The sequence below is a fragment of the Halichondria panicea genome, chromosome 5 (genome assembly GCF_963675165.1).
Source record: "Halichondria panicea chromosome 5, odHalPani1.1, whole genome shotgun sequence".
NCBI classification, from domain to species: domain Eukaryota; kingdom Metazoa; phylum Porifera; class Demospongiae; order Suberitida; family Halichondriidae; genus Halichondria; species Halichondria panicea.
The window spans coordinates 2061995-2080716 of record NC_087381.1 but is presented as its reverse complement, the minus strand read 5'-3'; the positions used below and the strand labels follow the sequence as shown (position 1 = coordinate 2080716).

General features: G+C 46.5%; 2 protein-coding genes across 2 annotated transcripts in view; both read left to right on the top strand.

Annotated features, from left to right (window-relative positions):
- The window catches only part of LOC135336353 (uncharacterized), a 39350-nt gene extending 22676 nt beyond the window's left edge, over window positions 1-16674 (top strand). The window contains exons 41-79 of the mRNA XM_064532116.1: window positions 121-282; window positions 369-491; window positions 845-1114; window positions 1207-1482; window positions 2911-3069; window positions 3128-3268; window positions 3331-3537; window positions 4578-4787; window positions 5771-5998; window positions 6052-6480; window positions 6582-6848; window positions 6908-7183; window positions 7289-7564; window positions 7628-7903; window positions 7956-8240; window positions 8385-8546; window positions 8632-8754; window positions 9116-9385; window positions 9478-9753; window positions 9823-10077; window positions 10147-10416; window positions 10561-10722; window positions 10808-10930; window positions 11272-11541; window positions 11634-11909; window positions 11979-12233; window positions 12303-12572; window positions 12718-12879; window positions 12965-13087; window positions 13429-13698; window positions 13791-14066; window positions 14136-14390; window positions 14460-14729; window positions 14875-15036; window positions 15124-15246; window positions 15398-15673; window positions 15743-15997; window positions 16067-16336; window positions 16406-16674. Of these exons, the coding sequence (XP_064388186.1) occupies window positions 121-282; window positions 369-491; window positions 845-1114; window positions 1207-1482; window positions 2911-3069; window positions 3128-3268; window positions 3331-3537; window positions 4578-4787; window positions 5771-5998; window positions 6052-6480; window positions 6582-6848; window positions 6908-7183; window positions 7289-7564; window positions 7628-7903; window positions 7956-8240; window positions 8385-8546; window positions 8632-8754; window positions 9116-9385; window positions 9478-9753; window positions 9823-10077; window positions 10147-10416; window positions 10561-10722; window positions 10808-10930; window positions 11272-11541; window positions 11634-11909; window positions 11979-12233; window positions 12303-12572; window positions 12718-12879; window positions 12965-13087; window positions 13429-13698; window positions 13791-14066; window positions 14136-14390; window positions 14460-14729; window positions 14875-15036; window positions 15124-15246; window positions 15398-15673; window positions 15743-15997; window positions 16067-16336; window positions 16406-16674 (9008 nt within the window). The remainder of the gene's footprint in view (window positions 1-120; window positions 283-368; window positions 492-844; window positions 1115-1206; window positions 1483-2910; window positions 3070-3127; window positions 3269-3330; window positions 3538-4577; window positions 4788-5770; window positions 5999-6051; window positions 6481-6581; window positions 6849-6907; window positions 7184-7288; window positions 7565-7627; window positions 7904-7955; window positions 8241-8384; window positions 8547-8631; window positions 8755-9115; window positions 9386-9477; window positions 9754-9822; window positions 10078-10146; window positions 10417-10560; window positions 10723-10807; window positions 10931-11271; window positions 11542-11633; window positions 11910-11978; window positions 12234-12302; window positions 12573-12717; window positions 12880-12964; window positions 13088-13428; window positions 13699-13790; window positions 14067-14135; window positions 14391-14459; window positions 14730-14874; window positions 15037-15123; window positions 15247-15397; window positions 15674-15742; window positions 15998-16066; window positions 16337-16405) is intronic.
- On the top strand, window positions 16077-18155 carry LOC135336583 (opioid-binding protein/cell adhesion molecule-like). The gene is made up of 5 exons (XM_064532439.1): window positions 16077-16336; window positions 16406-16999; window positions 17145-17306; window positions 17392-17514; window positions 17874-18155. Exons 2-5 carry the CDS (start codon window positions 16699-16701, stop codon window positions 18152-18154), a joined length of 867 nt encoding a protein of 288 aa, XP_064388509.1. The 5' UTR covers window positions 16077-16336; window positions 16406-16698; the 3' UTR covers window position 18155.
- The last annotated feature ends 567 nt before the right edge of the window (window positions 18156-18722 follow it).

The following is an 18722-nucleotide window of genomic DNA, read 5'->3' as shown; positions in this document are numbered from 1 at the left end:
GATTATTTGCTTTGTTAAATTGTACACATAGCATTCAGTATAGCATATAATTATAATTATAGTATTAAATTTCCTATAAGAGTATATGTTTTGCAAACATTTCCCTTTCCACACATTCAGCTCAACCCACCCAAGGTCCCACACTTGCTCCTCTGATCCTGAACTGCAGTGCCAAGTTTCTCGCTGAGTCTCAGCAAGTGAGTGTGAGCTGCACGTCAAGTAGGGACCTTGACGGCTTGGATTTTGAGTGCAGCTTTAATGATGAATCAGTAACAGAAGGATGTGAGTTTTGGTGTCTTTGCTGCATGCCTTCATCCGATCGTTTGTTGGTCTCGTATGATTGACGCATTGTTTCTGTTTGCATGCAGGTGGACAATTCCCGTTCTTTGTGTCTGTCTCTGGAGCTTCAGGAAGCCATACCATTGTCATCAGTGCAACTGATCCAGCTGATGGAGCCGGTTTCACGTCAACCATTACAATCACAACCACAGGTAAATTAGTATATACACCCTGGCCAAGCCGTTCCTTGAGTTCGTACAAATTGAGTGCATGCGTTAAACTTTTTAGTATAGTGAAAGTGTCGTTCCCCTTGTTTATGTTTATCGTAGTATGTACGTCATGGCCGTGTAAACTATTATTATAGAGTGTAAACTAAGCTCGATCCTCCTCAACGTAACTGCATGTGTGTGCACCGCTGATAGCAGCATAGCACGTTGAGCCTCTAAAAAGTGGGTGAGCGGTCCAGTTGATTATGGTCGACTTGGTGGTGAATCCCTTCCATTGTTCGTGCCAAACAAGCAATGCTGAGTTCAGTGCTGATCGTTTCACTACTCACTCTATGTAGCCCCTGAAATTGAGACCCAACCAGAGAGTGTGGGTGTCGAGCAAGGCGGAAGTGCCTCATTCACCGTGGAGGCCTCTGGTGCAGAACTGACCTACCAGTGGTTTGGTCCTGGCGGAGTGGCTCTGACTGACAGTGACGGAGAGATTGAGGGGTCCACTTCAGGAACGTTGACAGTTTTCAACGCTGAGCCTGGCGATGCGGGAGACTACACGGTGGTTGTGACCAACAGTGCGGGATCAGTCACCTCTGATGCTGCAAGTCTGTCTATTGGTGAGATTTGAAACATGCCTATATTCTTACGGCTCAGTTTGTGTCTGTGTGACGGGCGTGCATGTTCATGCTTTACTTGCCTTTGTGTACAGGTCCTGCAATTGACGTACAGCCGAGCGATGTGAATGCTGCGGAAGCGGGTGGAACTGCCACATTCACCGTGGAAGCCTCTGGTGAAGGACTGTTGAGCTACCAGTGGTTTGGTCCTGGCGGGGACGCTCTCACTGACGTTGACGGAGACATCGAAGGATCCAATTCATCCACCCTGCAAATCATCAATGTTGAGTCTGGCGATGCTGGAGATTACACAGTCGTTGTGACCAACAGTGCGGGATCAGTCATCTCTGATGCTGCAACCCTGTCTATCGGTGAGATTAATTGAAACATGCGTATTTGTTCGGCTCAGGTATTATTACTCGTGTGCATGTCGGTTTCAGGCGAAGCCCCCGTGATTGGGACCCAACCAGAGAATGTGGACGTTGAGCGGGGTGGGAATGCCACGCTCAGTGTGGTGGCAACCGGAGAGGGACTGAGCTACCAGTGGTTTGGTCCTGATGGAGAGATTGAAGGAGCCACCGCATCCACTTTACGGATTACTAATGCTGGACCAGATGACGCTGGCGACTATAGAGTGCGAATTACAACAGTCAATGGAGGAATTGTCGATTCTGACACTGTCTCACTTTCCGTCGGCAAGTTCATCTGATTTGTGTCTGCATGTGTGGCAGGCATGTCCATGCTTTACTCGTCTTTGTGTACAGGTCCTGCAATTGACGTACAACCGAGCGATGTGAATGCGGAAGTGGGTGGAACTGCGACATTCACCGTGGAAGCCTCTGGTGAAGGATTGAGGTACAAGTGGTTTGGCCCGGATGAAGAGCCCCTTTCAGACCAAGCTGGAGAGATTGAAGGGTCAAATACAGCCACTCTGCAGATCTTAAATGTGCAACTGAGTAATGCTGGAGGCTATAGTTGTGTAGTGTCAAACTCTGATGGATCTATCATTTCTGATCGTGCCTTTTTGACGTTCAGTAAGTTTCTTAATTGACAAAATTAATATAGCTTTTATACTGTAGGACATGATGAGATAATAGGCAACATAGTTTGGCTACAATAAATTAGTCAGGCTTTAAACCATTATTTTAGTAAGAGAGATTAAACCTTTTGTTTGTTGTAGAGACACCTATATTTGTCACCTACAGTATGAAACAAAGAGCACAAATTGCTTAAAATTAATCGTCGGTAGTTGTAGATCTATAAAATTGCAGAAAAAGTGCAGAAGGGTATTTTAAAAGATCTAGCCTCGAATGCAGGCTGATTAAAATACGTGTTTTTGAAATACAAACCTCATGTACATAATAATTATAATTATTATGCCCTAAGCTCTGGTAAGGCTTTGAGAATATCATTACTGCTGTGGTACGTGTTCTGGCTCCAGAGCCCTCAGCAGAAAATGTTATGGGTCTAATATTCGCGTTTCAATGCCAGGAAACCACACCCAAGCTTAATCTTCTTAGCTTTGCTCGCAGTTATACAACTAAAAGTTTTAGTTATGTTGAGGCTGCATATCCATGCTGTAAGAACACAGTACTTTGACATCCAGGTGGGAATGCAGGCTCAGAATACCGTGACACACAAATTATAACAAGCAAATACACTGTCCTTGTCCAACTACTAAAACCTGCAACCACCACGTGTCTCGGGTTAAAGTCACCATGCCCATAATTATACATGAAAAGAAACAAGTTTCAATCGGTATTGCTAATTCGTAAATTATGATGTATATATTTCTGCAGATCCTAGCTTTATCCGTGGGTGTTTTCTTGACTATCAATGTTCTGGTGACACTATTGGGCTGGGAGCTACGGGTTCAGAAGAGATTGAGAGAAGAGAGTGCTGTGTCAATACAGAGGCACTATCATACACAACATCGGACCAATGCTTTGATTGTATAGGTATGTTTATTTACTCTGATCAATTTTCTAAGGAACGAGTTATTTTTGCTGTATGTAGTGTATGGATTCCTGGAGAATCGTCTTGTTCTACCTGAGCGTTTATCTGCTTATGAGATTGAGATTGGATATCTGAAGCGTCCTAGTACCACCACTACCATCCTTCTAGGAAACGTTGCAGTAGACCCTGCTGGAACTGCAAGTATGTTAATTTGATGTGTGACAAGCAAAGTCACAACAATTTCCCACCTACTATATATGCAGGTCCCACCAGAGACTACTCTTTGGGAAATCCTAGATTTAGAGTATTTACAACTAGGAATGCTATCTACCAGTTCACTCTGAGAGCTGACAGTATTGCTGCAGAGGATGATGAAACGCTCCTGTTTGAGCTGACTCTAATGTCCACCCCACCATCTCCCAACGCATTGTTTCTAAACAGTCTAACAGTTGTGATTATAGACAGTGACGGTGAGCTATCACAAATGAAATATTGTACGTGCTGAATACATTCGATTCCAGGCCGCCCTCGAAACTCGGAGGAGCGGCCTGGTACAGTATTATACACTATTTTGTAATCTGAAGTTAGTACACTCATTACATAAGTATTGTGCAAAGATAACTGAGTCCTGCTTTGGTTTACGCCCTTTCTTGTTCCTGCTGGTCCCCTGTGATTATGGACCAGGCAAGTCGATCTATCTGCTACCAAATTTTGGAACTAAAGTTATGGCCTTTCAAATAATTATGCGCTACCTTTATGTTTGACAAGAAGTTATTTCTGAAGATAAAGAAGCTAACGATCCTCCTAAAAGCTTTTAGACTCGACACTCAGGAAGTTATTCATCCAACCTCTACAAAATAATGTGTAAGAAGAGTCCATCACTCTTACTAACTACAGCTAGAGCTGCCAGGAAGGTCTCCTCTTAAAGTCTTTGCTAAACAGATCGAGCTAGAAGATGCAACACTGCTGCAGCACAATTATTCAACATGAACATTTTACCACCATAGATCAACAAAAATTCTTCCTTTGTGAAATAATTATCCAATACATATACATGCATGGAACGCGTTGCACAAAAGGTAATCCTATCTAGGTGCTTCCCAAAACATATACACGCACACAACGAAAAAAACAAACAGAACTAATAGGGGGGAAAAAAGATTTAATACTGGGATTAAAAGGATATAATATGACAGGTGACCTAATAAATTGTTTAAAGGTAGGTCCCCCGTTGATTGCACAACTGAAGTTGGTAACCTATTCCATACACATGGGTGGCAATAACAAAGTAGGAGTATCTAAATGCAAGATTATGTGAGTTTGATCTGAGGTTACCCTTGTTCTGTTTGAAATAATCTGTTTATTTACAATTTGTATCGTGAAATTTGTGAAATATACTTTGCATGCACATGCATGCAAAGTATACCAAGCTGCTTCCCTGCAACCTAGAATCGACGCTATTATATAGCTACTTGCTTGTTTTTGAAAACCATACTTTCTCTTCATTCAGTTGTAAACTTTGAGTTGGAAAAAAACGATTACAGTGCTTCTGAGAGAACTGGATTTATAGAAGTTACCATCAGGAAGAACTTAAGACTGGCCAATAGGGTTACTGCACTGCTGACCCCGTACGCTGTCGAAGATGCTATCAGATTGGGTCAACCAATACCTGATGGTATCCCAGATGATGACAATCCATACTCTCCGAATCGTGCTAGATGTAAGTTTTTGTTATTATGCCTCGAGGGATACTGTAAAGCTGACTGTGTGTGTGTCTATGTCTAGACGTACGTCTACGTGTGTGTGTGTGTATTCCATATTCCAGCCATAACTGCTCAATGGTTGCTATGCGATGAAAACTAACAGCTTCTATAGGCTTGCCAAGTTCTCTTGGATTTTGATTCGTGGATTTGCAAGCTAAAGCTTTGTTTTCTACCGGTAGTTTAATGGCAAATTTTACTTTATACAGTGAAGGCTGTTGCAGTCTCTTTAGAATCTTTCATAGCATCATCTGTTCGCACAAACTTTCTATTCAACACAGCTTTGCACTGAAGCGCTAGCTTTTTGTTTAATAGCTACAAGAGTCAGAAAAAGAGCTGTTAAACAGCTAGCCAGAGGAGGTGGGACATGTGTCATCAATCACATGGCAATGGAATGAATCTCCATAGACTGCTCTCCGTAGTAGATTATGTACAGTAGGTTTGATGGTGAATTTCAAGCTATTGAGCCGGGATCCCACTGGAATTGCTGATCCACAAGTTAGTACTACTATCCTTTCACTACATGATAGCTAAATTTTAGAGAAAATTACCGTGGGATCGCTAGCTGTTTTGGCTGCTTGAAGATCCTTACTTTTCATGCACAAATCCTTGTCCATTTGTTAAACCTGGATTGTTAATTAATTGAGGCGCACGTGATGCATGTAGTCCTATCTCCTCTGGCAATTTTGAACCCCAGATCCTGGCAAAATACTTTAGGTCTAGAAGCCACAAAACACTGATGGATGTACACAAGTCAATTATAATACAATAGATGCATGTACAAGTCTTTTCTTCTCAGTTATTCTCAGTTAGATAATTATACACACTTTCTTCCAACACTCTAATACTTTTGAACGAAAGCAAAACATGGTGAGAGGCATTAGCACAGCGCAGTTTACAACACTCATTATGATCAGTGACTATTTTTGAATTCTCTTTTTAGGTTTTCCTGAGAGCCTTCAAGACTTCTCACCAGATGCAATTGCTGTAACTGTAGAGGCTGACGAGGACGGATCCCAGAAAAATGATGTTGACGTCCAAATACCTATCGTAAATGATGAATTCGATGAAGCTGATGAGGAAGTGTTCATACTTGTTGTCTCAGTTCAAGGAAGCAATGACGAGAGTTCAGGCAGACGCTCATCACTATGCATCATTCAAGATGACGATGGTTTGTAACATTTATGTTAAATATTGTTTGTGAGGCTTTAATTACCATTACAGATATACGTATTGGGTTTGAGAATGCATCATACACCTTTGTTGAGCCTCAGGAGGCACGGAACGTCACTGTTACTCTTGAAAAGCAAGATGGGCGCATATCAGAACAGACCTTCCTGGTTACTATTGAAGCCAGCTCTAACACACCAAATGCCAGTATTTCACCAGCCACGATATCTACATTGAATGGAGATGGAAGTGTTAGTAACAATGACTACTCTATATCAGCTCAAGGGGAGAATACTGTCCTGCTAGTATTTGGTCCGGACGATCAGACGGTAGACTTTGAATTTACACTCTATCCAGACAATATCACAGAGAGCCTGGAGGCGTTTCAAGTTCGTAGGATCCGTACTGACTTTTCTGGTCCACCTTTTCTACCCCCTACATCTGGTGCTCTGTTTTCATCTAGCTTCATTCTCATCGCTGAATGTACGTTACTTGTAATGTCATGATTGTTAGTTACACTTTCTTGCTCAATGTACGTTACTTGTAATGTCATGATTGTTAGTTACACTTTCTTGCTCATGCAGTGTTCATTGTTAACCAGCCAAGAAGTAGTGGAGTGGCCACTGGTGGAACCTCCACGTTTTCTGTTGTGGCCTCTGGGACAGATCTGAGCTACCAGTGGTTTGGTCCTAATGGTGAAGCTCTCACGGACAGTGAAGGAGATATTGAGGGATCCACTACAGCTACCTTGCGGATTGTCAGTGCTCAATCAGATGATGTTGGAAACTACCGTGTTCAAGTGTTCGCTACTGGCGGATACATATTTTCAAATGAAGCAACTTTGACAATTGGTGAAGTTGAACAGAGATAACCTCCATGACATTCATTTTTTGATTTTTTATTCTTTCAGTCTCTCCACCTGAAATTACAAGGCAACCAAGCAATGTTGAAGTTGCTGCTGGTTCAACTGCCACATTTATTGTGGAGGCTTCTGGTGAAGGACTGAGCTACCAGTGGTATGGCCTCGACGGAGAAGCTCTGACCGACAACACCGGTGAGATTGAGGGATCTATTACAGACACATTGCGGATCGTTGATGCTCAGTCTGGTGATGCTGGAAACTACGGAGTTAGTGTATCCAATGTTGCTGGATTAGTGGATTCTGAGGAGGTCACGCTAACCATAGGTATGTTGTATGTATTTATATGGTGCGATGATATACTGCCCTTTGATTGACGTTTCATCAATAATGGTGAACAGAGTCGATATAATTATGATTGTTCTTCCACAGTTGATCCACCCGTAATTACAAGACAGCCAAACGATGTTGAAGCTGCTGCAGGTTCAACTGCCACATTTACAGTGGAGGCATTTGGTGAAGGACTGACCTACCAATGGTTTGGTCCTGACGGAGAGTCTCTCACAGACAGTGATGGAAGGATTGAAGGATCCACTGCAGCTACATTGCAGATAGTTGCTGCTCAATCTGGTGATGCTGGAAACTACACAGTTCTTGTATCCAATATTGGTGGGTCAGTGGATTCTGAGGAGGCCACGCTAACTATAGGTGAGTCAAAAAGATAAGTGGTGTGCGATAGTGCTTGATGCTTCACAATCTGCTTTGCTACAGTCACTGAACCAGTAATTACAAGACAGCCAATCAGTGTTAGAGTTACTATTGGTGCCAATGCCACATTCACCGTGGAAGCCTCTGGTGCAGGACTGACCTACCAATGGTTTGGTGCCAATGGAGAGGCTCTCACAGACAGTAATGGAAGGATTGAGGGATCCACTACAACTACTTTGCAGATTGTTTTTGCTCAGTCTGGTGATGCTGGAAACTACAGTGTCCGTGTGTCCAATCTTGGTGGATCAGTAGATTCTGAAGAGGCCATATTATACATTGGTAAGTTCTAGATGTAACCTCCTAGCTATATCAAGATCGTTTTCTGGTGCAGCTGCAGCTACTCAACCACCAGTCATTACAAGTCAGCCTAGTGATATAGAAGTTGGAGTTGGTGGAAATGCTACATTCACCGTGAAAGCCTCTGGTGAAGGATTAAGCTACCAGTGGTTTGGTCCTGGCAGGAACGCTCTCACTGACGTGGATGGAGACATCGAAGGATCCAATTCATCCACCCTGCAAATTATCAATGCTGAGTCTGGCGATGCTGGAGATTACACAGTCGTTGTGACCAACAGTGCGGGATCAGTCGTCTCTGATGCTGCAACTCTGTCTATTGGTGAGAGATTGAAACATGCCTATTTTTACGGTTCAAGTGCAATTATATTCTTGCTAGTGCATGTGTAATAATACGTGTGGTTTTCGGAAGGATATAATAATAGTCAGTGTGTGCTAGTCAAACGTTCTCCTTTCACACATGCAGCTCAACCTACCCAAGGTTCCACACTAGCTCCTCTGATCCTGAACTGCAGAGCCGAGTTCCTCGCTGAGTCTCAGCAAGTGAGTGTGAGCTGCACGTCAAGTAGGGACCTCGACAGCTTGGACTTTGAGTGCAGCTTCAATGATGAATCAGTAACAGAAGGATGTGAGTTTTGGCGTTTCTGCTGCATGCCTTCATCCACTGTTTATTGGTCTCGTGTGATTGACGCATTGTTACTGTTTACATGCAGGTGGACAATTCCCGTTCTTTGTGTCTGTCGCTGGAGCTTCAGGAAGCCAAACCATTGTCATCAGTGCAACCGATCCAGCGGATGGAGCTGGTTTCACGTCAACCATTACAATCACAACCACAGGTAAATGTATATTCACCCTGGCCGAGCCGTTTCTTGAGTTCGTACCAAAAATTTAGTGCGTATGGGCATGCGTTAAACTTTTTAGTATAGTGAAAGTGTCGTTCCCCTTGTTGTGTTTATCATAGAATGTACGTCATGGCCGTGTAAACTACAATTATAGAGTGTAAACTAAGCTCGATCCTCCTCAACGTAACTGCATGTGTGTGCACCGCTGATAGCAGCGTAGCACGTTGAGCCTTTAAAAAGTGGGTGAGCGGTCCAGTTGATTATGGTCGACTCGGTGGTGAATCCCTTCCATTGTTCGTGCCAAACAAGCAATGCTGAGTTCAGTGCTGATCGTTTCACTACTCACTCTATGTAGCCCCTGAAATTGAGACCCAACCAGAGAGTGTGGGTGTCGAGCAAGGCGGAAGTGCCTCATTCACCGTGGAGGCCTCTGGTGCAGGACTGACCTACCAGTGGTTTGGTCCTGGTGGAGTGGCTCTGACTGACAGTGACGGAGAGATTGAGGGGTCCACTTCAGGAACGTTGACAGTTTTCAACGCTGAGCCTGGCGATGCGGGAGACTACACGGTCGTTGTGACCAACAGTGCGGGATCAGTCACCTCTGATGCTGCAAGTCTGTCTATTGGTGAGATTTGAAACATGCCTATATTCTTACGGCTCAGTTTGTGTCTGTGTGGCGGGCGTGCATGTTCATGCTTTACTTGCCTTTGTGTACAGGTCCTGCAATTGACGTACAGCCGAGCGATGTGAATGCTGCGGAAGCGGGTGGAACTGCCACATTCACCGTGGAAGCCTCTGGTGAAGGACTGTTGAGCTACCAGTGGTTTGGTCCTGGCGGGGACGCTCTCACTGACGTTGACGGAGACATCGAAGGATCCAATTCGTCCACCCTGCAAATCATCAATGTTGAGTCTGGCGATGCTGGAGATTACACAGTCGTTGTGACCAACAGTGTGGGATCAGTCATCTCTGATGCTGCAATCCTGTCTATCGGTGAGATTAATTGAAACATGCGTATTTGTTCGGCTCCGGTATTATTACTCGTGTGCATGTCGGTTTCAGGCGAAGCCCCCGTGATTGGGACCCAACCAGAGAATGTGGACGTTGAGCGGGGTGGGAATGCCACGCTCAGTGTGGTGGCAACCGGAGAGGGACTGAGCTACCAGTGGTTTGGTCCTGATGGAGAGATTGAAGGAGCCACCGCATCCACTTTACGGATTACCAATGCTGGACCAGATGACGCTGGCGACTATAGAGTGCGAATTACAACAGTCAATGGAGGAATTGTCGATTCTGACACTGTCTCACTTTCCGTCGGTGAGTTCATCTGATTTGTGTCTGCACGTGTGGCAGGCATGTCCATGCTTCACTCGTCTTTGTGTACAGGTCCTGCAATTGACGTACAACCGAGCAATGTGAATGCGGAAGCGGGTGGAACTGCCACACTCACCGTGGAAGCCTCTGGTGAAGGATTGAGCTACCAGTGGTTTGGTCCTGGCGGGAACGCTCTCACTGACGTCGACGGAGACATCGAAGGATCCAATTCATCCACCCTGCAAATTATCAATGTTGAGTCTGGCGATGCTGGAGACTACACAGTCGTTGTGACCAACAGTGCGGGATCAGTCGTCTCTGATGCTGCAACTCTGTCTATTGGTGAGAGATTGAAACATGCCTATTTTTACGGTTCAAGTGCAATTATATTCTTGCTAGTGCATGTGTAATTATACGTGTGGTTTTCGGAAGGATATAATAATAGTCAATGTGTGCTAGTCAAACGTTCCCCTTCCACACATGCAGCTCAACCTACCCAAGGTCCCACACTTGCTCCTCTGATCCTGAACTGCAGTGCCGAGTTCCTCGCTGAGTCTCAGCAAGTGAGTGTGAGCTGCACGTCAAGTAGGGACCTCGACGGCTTGGACTTTGAGTGCAGCTTCAATGATTCATCAGTAACAGAAGGATGTGAGTTTTGGTGTCTCTGCTGCATGCCTTCATCCATCGTTTGTTGGTCTCGTGTGATTGACGCATTGTTTCTGTTTGCATGCAGGTGGACAATTCCCGTTCTTTGTGTCTGTCGCTGGAGCTTCAGGAAGCCAGACCATTGTCATCAGTGCAACTGATCCAGCGGATGGAGCTGGTTTCACGTCAACCATTACAATCACAACTACAGGTAAATGTATATTCACCCTGGCCGAGCCGTTTCTTGAGTTCGTACCAAATTGAGTGCGTGTGGGCAGCATGCGTTAAACTTTTTAGTATATTATAGTGAAAGTGTCGTTCCCCTTGTTTGTAGTACGTACGTCACGGCCGTGTAAACTACAATTATAGAGTGTAAACTAAGCTCGATCCTCCTCAAAGTAACTGCATGTGTGTGCACCGCTGATAGCAGCATAGCACGTTGAGCCTCTAAAAAGTGGGTGAGTCAACTCGGTGGTGAATCCCTTCCATTGTTCGTGCCAAACAAGCAATGCTGAGTTCAGTGCTGATCGTTTCACTACTTACTCTATGTAGCCCCTGAAATTGAGACCCAACCAGAGAGTGTGGGTGTCGAGCAAGGCGGAAGTGCCTCATTCACCGTGGAGGCCTCTGGTGCAGGACTGACCTACCAGTGGTTTGGTCCTGGTGGAGTGGCTCTGACTGACAGTGACGGAGAGATTGAGGGGTCCACTTCAGGAACGTTGACAGTTTTCAACGCTGAGCCTGGCGATGCGGGAGACTACACGGTCGTTGTGACCAACAGTGCGGGATCAGTCACCTCTGATGCTGCAAGTCTGTCTATTGGTGAGATTTGAAACATGCCTATATTCTTACGGCTCAGTTTGTGTCTGTGTGGCGGGCGTGCATGTTCATGCTTTACTTGCCTTTGTGTACAGGTCCTGCAATTGACGTACAGCCGAGCGATGTGAATGCTGTGGAAGCGGGTGGAACTGCCACATTCACCGTGGAAGCCTCTGGTGAAGGACTGTTGAGCTACCAGTGGTTTGGTCCTGGCGGGGACGCTCTCACTGACGTTGACGGAGACATCGAAGGATCCAATTCGTCCACCCTGCAAATCATCAATGTTGAGTCTGGCGATGCTGGAGATTACACAGTCGTTGTGACCAACAGTGCGGGATCAGTCATCTCTGATGCTGCAACCCTGTCTATCGGTGAGATTAATTGAAACATGCGTATTTGTTCGGCTCCGGTATTATTACTCGTGTGCATGTCGGTTTCAGGCGAAGCCCCCGTGATTGGGACCCAACCAGAGAATGTGGACGTTGAGCGGGGTGGGAATGCCACGCTCAGTGTGGTGGCAACCGGAGAGGGACTGAGCTACCAGTGGTTTGGTCCTGATGGAGAGATTGAAGGAGCCACCGCATCCACTTTACGGATTACCAATGCTGGACCAGATGACGCTGGCGACTATAGAGTGCGAATTACAACAGTCAATGGAGGAATTGTCGATTCTGACACTGTCTCACTTTCCGTCGGTGAGTTCATCTGATTTGTGTCTGCACGTGTGGCAGGCATGTCCATGCTTTACTCGTCTTTGTGTACAGGTCCTGCAATTGACGTACAACCGAGCAATGTGAATGCGGAAGCGGGTGGAACTGCCACACTCACCGTGGAAGCCTCTGGTGAAGGATTGAGCTACCAGTGGTTTGGTCCTGGCGGGAACGCTCTCACTGACGTCGACGGAGACATCGAAGGATCCAATTCATCCACCCTGCAAATTATCAATGTTGAGTCTGGCGATGCTGGAGACTACACAGTCGTTGTGACCAACAGTGCGGGATCAGTCGTCTCTGATGCTGCAACTCTGTCTATTGGTGAGAGATTGAAACATGCCTATTTTTACGGTTCAAGTGCAATTATATTCTTCCTAGTGCATGTGTAATTATACGTGTGGTTTTCGGAAGGATATAATAATAGTCAATGTGTGCTAGTCAAACGTTCCCCTTTCCACACATGCAGCTCAACCTACCCAAGGTCCCACACTTGCTCCTCTGATCCTGAACTGCAGTGCCGAGTTCCTCGCTGAGTCTCAGCAAGTGAGTGTGAGCTGCACGTCAAGTAGGGACCTCGACGGCTTGGACTTTGAGTGCAGCTTCAATGATTCATCAGTAACAGAAGGATGTGAGTTTTGGTGTCTCTGCTGCATGCCTTCATCCATCGTTTGTTGGTCTCGTGTGATTGACGCATTGTTTCTGTTTGCATGCAGGTGGACAATTCCCGTTCTTTGTGTCTGTCGCTGGAGCTTCAGGAAGCCAGACCATTGTCATCAGTGCAACTGATCCAGCGGATGGAGCTGGTTTCACGTCAACCATTACAATCACAACTACAGGTAAATGTATATTCACCCTGGCCGAGCCGTTTCTTGAGTTCGTACCAAATTGAGTGGGTGTGGGCAGCATGCGTTAAACTTTTTAGTATATTATAGTGAAAGTGTCGTTCCCCTTGTTTGTAGTACGTACGTCACGGCCGTGTAAACTACAATTATAGAGTGTAAACTAAGCTCGATCCTCCTCAAAGTAACTGCATGTGTGTGCACCGCTGATAGCAGCATAGCACGTTGAGCCTCTAAAAAGTGGGTGAGTCAACTCGGTGGTGAATCCCTTCCATTGTTCGTGCCAAACAAGCAATGCTGAGTTCAGTGCTGATCGTTTCACTACTTACTCTATGTAGCCCCTGAAATTGAGACCCAACCAGAGAGTGTGGGTGTCGAGCAAGGCGGAAGTGCCTCATTCACCGTGGAGGCCTCTGGTGCAGGACTGACCTACCAGTGGTTTGGTCCTGGTGGAGTGGCTCTGACTGACAGTGACGGAGAGATTGAGGGGTCCACTTCAGGAACGTTGACAGTTTTCAACGCTGAGCCTGGCGATGCGGGAGACTACACGGTCGTTGTGACCAACAGTGCGGGATCAGTCACCTCTGATGCTGCAAGTCTGTCTATTGGTGAGATTTGAAACATGCCTATATTCTTACGGCTCAGTTTGTGTCTGTGTGGCGGGCGTGCATGTTCATGCTTTACTTGCCTTTGTGTACAGGTCCTGCAATTGACGTACAGCCGAGCGATGTGAATGCTGCGGAAGCGGGTGGAACTGCCACATTCACCGTGGAAGCCTCTGGTGAAGGACTGTTGAGCTACCAGTGGTTTGGTCCTGGCAGGGACGCTCTCACTGACGTTGACGGAGACATCGAAGGATCCAATTCGTCCACCCTGCAAATCATCAATGTTGAGTCTGGCGATGCTGGAGATTACACAGTCGTTGTGACCAACAGTGCGGGATCAGTCATCTCTGATGCTGCAACCCTGTCTATCGGTGAGATTAATTGAAACATGCGTATTTGTTCGGCTCCGGTATTATTACTCGTGTGCATGTCGGTTTCAGGCGAAGCCCCCGTGATTGGGACCCAACCAGAGAATGTGGACGTTGAGCGGGGTGGGAATGCCACGCTCAGTGTGGTGGCAACCGGAGAGGGACTGAGCTACCAGTGGTTTGGTCCTGATGGAGAGATTGAAGGAGCCACCGCATCCACTTTACGGATTACCAATGCTGGACCAGATGACGCTGGCGACTATAGAGTGCGAATTACAACAGTCAATGGAGGAATTGTCGATTCTGACACTGTCTCACTTTCCGTCGGTGAGTTCATCTGATTTGTGTCTGCACGTGTGGCAGGCATGTCCATGCTTTACTCGTCTTTGTGTACAGGTCCTGCAATTGACGTACAACCGAGCAATGTGAATGCGGAAGCGGGTGGAACTGCCACACTCACCGTGGAAGCCTCTGGTGAAGGATTGAGCTACCAGTGGTTTGGTCCTGGCGGGAACGCTCTCACTGACGTCGACGGAGACATCGAAGGATCCAATTCATCCACCCTGCAAATTATCAATGTTGAGTCTGGCGATGCTGGAGACTACACAGTCGTTGTGACCAACAGTGCGGGATCAGTCGTCTCTGATGCTGCAACTCTGTCTATTGGTGAGAGATTGAAACATGCCTATTTTTACGGTTCAAGTGCAATTATATTCTTGCTAGTGCATGTGTAATTATACGTGTGGTTTTCGGAAGGATATAATAATAGTCAGTGTGTGCTAGTCAAACGTTCCCCTTTCCACACATGCAGCTCAACCTACCCAAAGTCCCACACTTGCTCCTCTGATCCTGAACTGCAGTGCCGAGTTCCTCGCTGAGTCTCAGCAAGTGAGTGTGAGCTGCACGTCAAGTAGGGACCTCGACGGCTTGGACTTTGAGTGCAGCTTCAATGATGAATCAGTAACAGAAGGATGTGAGTTTTGGTGTCTCTGCTGCATGCCTTCATCCATCGTTTGTTGGTCTCGTGTGATTGACGTATATTGTTTCTGTTTGCATACAGGTGGACAATTCCCATTCTTTGTGTCTGTCGCTGGAGCTTCAGGAAGCCAGACCATTGTCATCAGTGCAACCGATCCAGCGGATGGAGCTGGTTTCACGTCAACCATTACAATCACAACTACAGGTAAATGTATATTCACCCTGGCCGAGCCGTTTCTTGAGTTCGTACCAAATTGAGTGCGTGTGGGCAGCATGCGTTAAACTTTTTAGTATATTATAGTGAAAGTGTCGTTCCCCTTGTTTGTGTTTATCGTAGTACGTACCTTTGTGTACAGGTCCTGCAATTGACGTACAGCCGAGCGATGTGAATGCTGCGGAAGCGGGTGGAACTGCTACATTCACCGTGGAAGCCTCTAGTGAAGGACTGTTGAGCTACCAGTGGTTTGGTCCTGGCGGGGACGCTCTCACTGACGTTGACGGAGACATCGAAGGATCCAATTCGTCCACCCTGCAAATCATCAATGTTGAGTCTGGCGATGCTGGAGACTACACAGTCGTTGTGACCAACAGTGCGGGATCAGTCATCTCTGATGCTGCAACCCTGTCTATCGGTGAGATTAATTGAAACATGCGTCTTTGTTCGGCTCAGGTATTATTACTCGTGTGCATGTCGGTTTCAGGTGAAGCCCCCGTGATTGGGACCCAACCAGAGAATGTGGACGTTGAGCGGGGTGGGAATGCCACGCTCAGTGTGGTGGCAACCGGAGAGGGACTGAGCTACCAGTGGTTTGGTCCTGATGGAAAGATTGAAGGAGCCATCGCATCCACTTTACGGATTACCAATGCTGGACCAGATGACGCTGGCGACTATAGAGTGCGAATTACAACTGTCAATGGAGGAATTGTCGATTCTGACACTGTCTCACTTTTCGTCGGTGAGTTCATCTGATTTGTGTCTGCATGTGTGGCGGGCATGTCCATGCATTACTCGTCTTTGTGTACAGGTCCTGCAATTGACGTACAACCGAGCCATGTGAATACGGAAGCGGGTGGAACTGCCACATTCACCGTGGAAGCCTCTGGTGAAGGATTGAGCTACCAGTGGTTTGGTCCTGGCGGGGACGCTCTCACTGACATTGACGGAGACATCGAAGGTTCCAATTCATCCACCCTGCAAATCATCAATGTTGAGTCTGGCGATGCTGGAGACTACACGGTCGTTGTGACCAACAGTGCGGGATCAGTCATCTCTGATGCTGCAACCCTGTCTATCGGTGAGATTAATTGAAACATGCGTATTTGTTCGGCTCAGGTATTATTACTCGTGTGCATGTCGGTTTCAGGCGAAGCCCCCGTGATTGGGACCCAACCAGAGAATGTGGACGTTGAGCGGGGTGGGAATGCCACGCTCAGTGTGGTGGCAACCGGAGAGGGACTGAGCTACCAGTGGTTTGGTCCTGATGGAGAGATTGAAGGAGCCACCGCATCCACTTTACGGATTACCAATGCTGGACCAGATGACGCTGGAGACTATAGAGTGCGAATTATAACTGTCAATGGAGGAATTGTCGATTCTGACACTGTCTCACTTTCCGTCGGCGAGTTCATCTGATTTGTGTCTGCATGTGTGGCGGGCATGTCCATGCTTTACTCGTCTTTGTGTACAGGTCCTGCAATTGACGTACAACCGAGCGATGTGAATGCGGAAGCGGGTGGAACTGCCATACTCACCGTGGAAGCCTCTGGTGAAGGATTGAGCTACCAGTGGTTTGGTCCTGGCGGGAACGCTCTCACTGACGTCGACGGAGACATCGAAGGATCCAATTCATCCACTCTGCAAATTATCAATGTTGAGTCTGGCGATGCTGGAGATTACACAGTCGTTGTGACCAACAGTGCGGGATCAGTCGTCTCTGATGCTGCAACTCTGTCTATTGGTGAGAGATTGAAACATGCCTATTTTTACGGTTCAAGTGCAATTATATTCTTGCTAGTGCATGTGTAATTATACGTGTGGTTTTCGGAAGGATATAATAATAGTCAGTGTGTGCTAGTCAAACATTCCCCTTTCCACACATGCAGCTCAACCTACCCAAAGTCCCACACTTGCTCCTCTGATCCTGAACTGCAGTGCCGAGTTCCTCGCTGAGTCTCAGCAAGTGAGTGTGAGCTGCACGTCAAGTAGGGACCTCGACGGCTTGGACTTTGAGTGCAGCTTCAATGATGAATCAGTAACAGAAGGATGTGAGTTTTGGTGTCTCTGCTGCATGCCTTCATCCATCGTTTGTTGGTCTCGTGTGATTGACGCATTGTTTCTGTTTGCATGCAGGTGGACAATTCCCGTTCTTTGTGTCTGTCGCTGGAGCTTCAGGAAGCCAGACCATTGTCATCAGTGCAACCGATCCAGCGGATGGAGCTGGTTTCACGTCAACCATTACAATCACAACCACAGGTAAATGTATATTCACCCTGGCCGAGCCGTTTCTTGAGTTCGTACCAAATTGAGTGCGTGTGGGCAGCATGCGTTAAACTTTTTAGTATATTATAGTGAAAGTGTCGTTCCCCTTGTTTGTAGTACGTACGTCATGGCCGTGTAAACTACAATTATAGAGTGTAAACTAAGCTCGATCCTCCTCAACGTAACTGCATGTGTGTGCACCGCTGATAGCAGCATAGCACGTTGAGCCTCTAAAAAGTGGGTGAGCGGTCCAGTTGATTATGGTCGACTCGGTGGTTAATCCCTTCCATTGTTCGTGCCAAACAAGCAATGCTGAGTTCAGTGCTGATCGTTTCACTACTCACTCTATGTAGCCCCTGAAATTGAGACCCAACCAGAGAGTGTGGGTGTCGAGCAAGGCGGAAGTGCCTCATTCACCGTGGAGGCCTCTGGTGCAGGACTGACCTACCAGTGGTTTGGTCCTGGCGGAGTGGCTCTGACTGACAGTGACGGAGAGATTGAGGGGTCCATTTCAGGAACGTTGACAGTTTTCAACGCTGAGCCTGGCGATGCGGGAGACTACACGGTCGTTGTGACCAACAGTGCGGGATCAGTCACCTCTGATGCTGCAAGTCTGTCTATTGGTGAGATTTGAAACATGCCTATATTCTTACGGCTCAGTTTGTGTCTGTGTGGCGGGCATGCATGTTCATGCTTTACTTGCCTTTGTGTACAGGTCCTGCAATTGACGTACAACCGAGCGATGTGAATGCGGAAGCGGGTGGAACTGCCACACTCACCGTGGAAGCCTCTGGTGAAGGATTGAGCTACCAGTGGTTTGGTCCTGGCAGGAACGCTCTCACTGACGTCGACGGAGACATCGAAGGATCCAATTCATCCACCCTGCAAATTATCAATGTTGAGTCTGGCGATGCTGGAGATTACACAGTTGTTGTGACCAACAGTGCGGGATCAGTCGTCTCTGATGCTGCAACTCTGTCTATTGGTTGAAGTGTAATAATTATTATGAACAAACACACAGTCATACTGTTTGTACATTATGTTCATTGCATTGTGTCATTGTGTATATGCACGTATATAAAATGTACAAAAGTGGTATAATTGTTGATCTATTTCTGAGCATAATTATGGTTGATTCTATAAATTAATGCCTTTTGAGTAATCCGCATTATAAATACCATGCATGTGAATTGCATTGCATG

What these genes read in the sequence shown, in the direction of transcription:
- LOC135336583 (XM_064532439.1), top strand. Translation starts at nt 16,699, where the DNA reads ATGTCCATGCTTTACTCGTCTTTGTGTACAGGTCCTGCAATTGACGTA. An exon ending in TGCTGCAACTCTGTCTATTG is followed by an intron (nt 17,000 to 17,144) that starts GTGAGAGATTGA and finishes CCACACATGCAG; the next exon opens with CTCAACCTACCCAAAGTCCC. An exon ending in CATTACAATCACAACCACAG is followed by an intron (nt 17,515 to 17,873) that starts GTAAATGTATAT and finishes CACTCTATGTAG; the next exon opens with CCCCTGAAATTGAGACCCAA.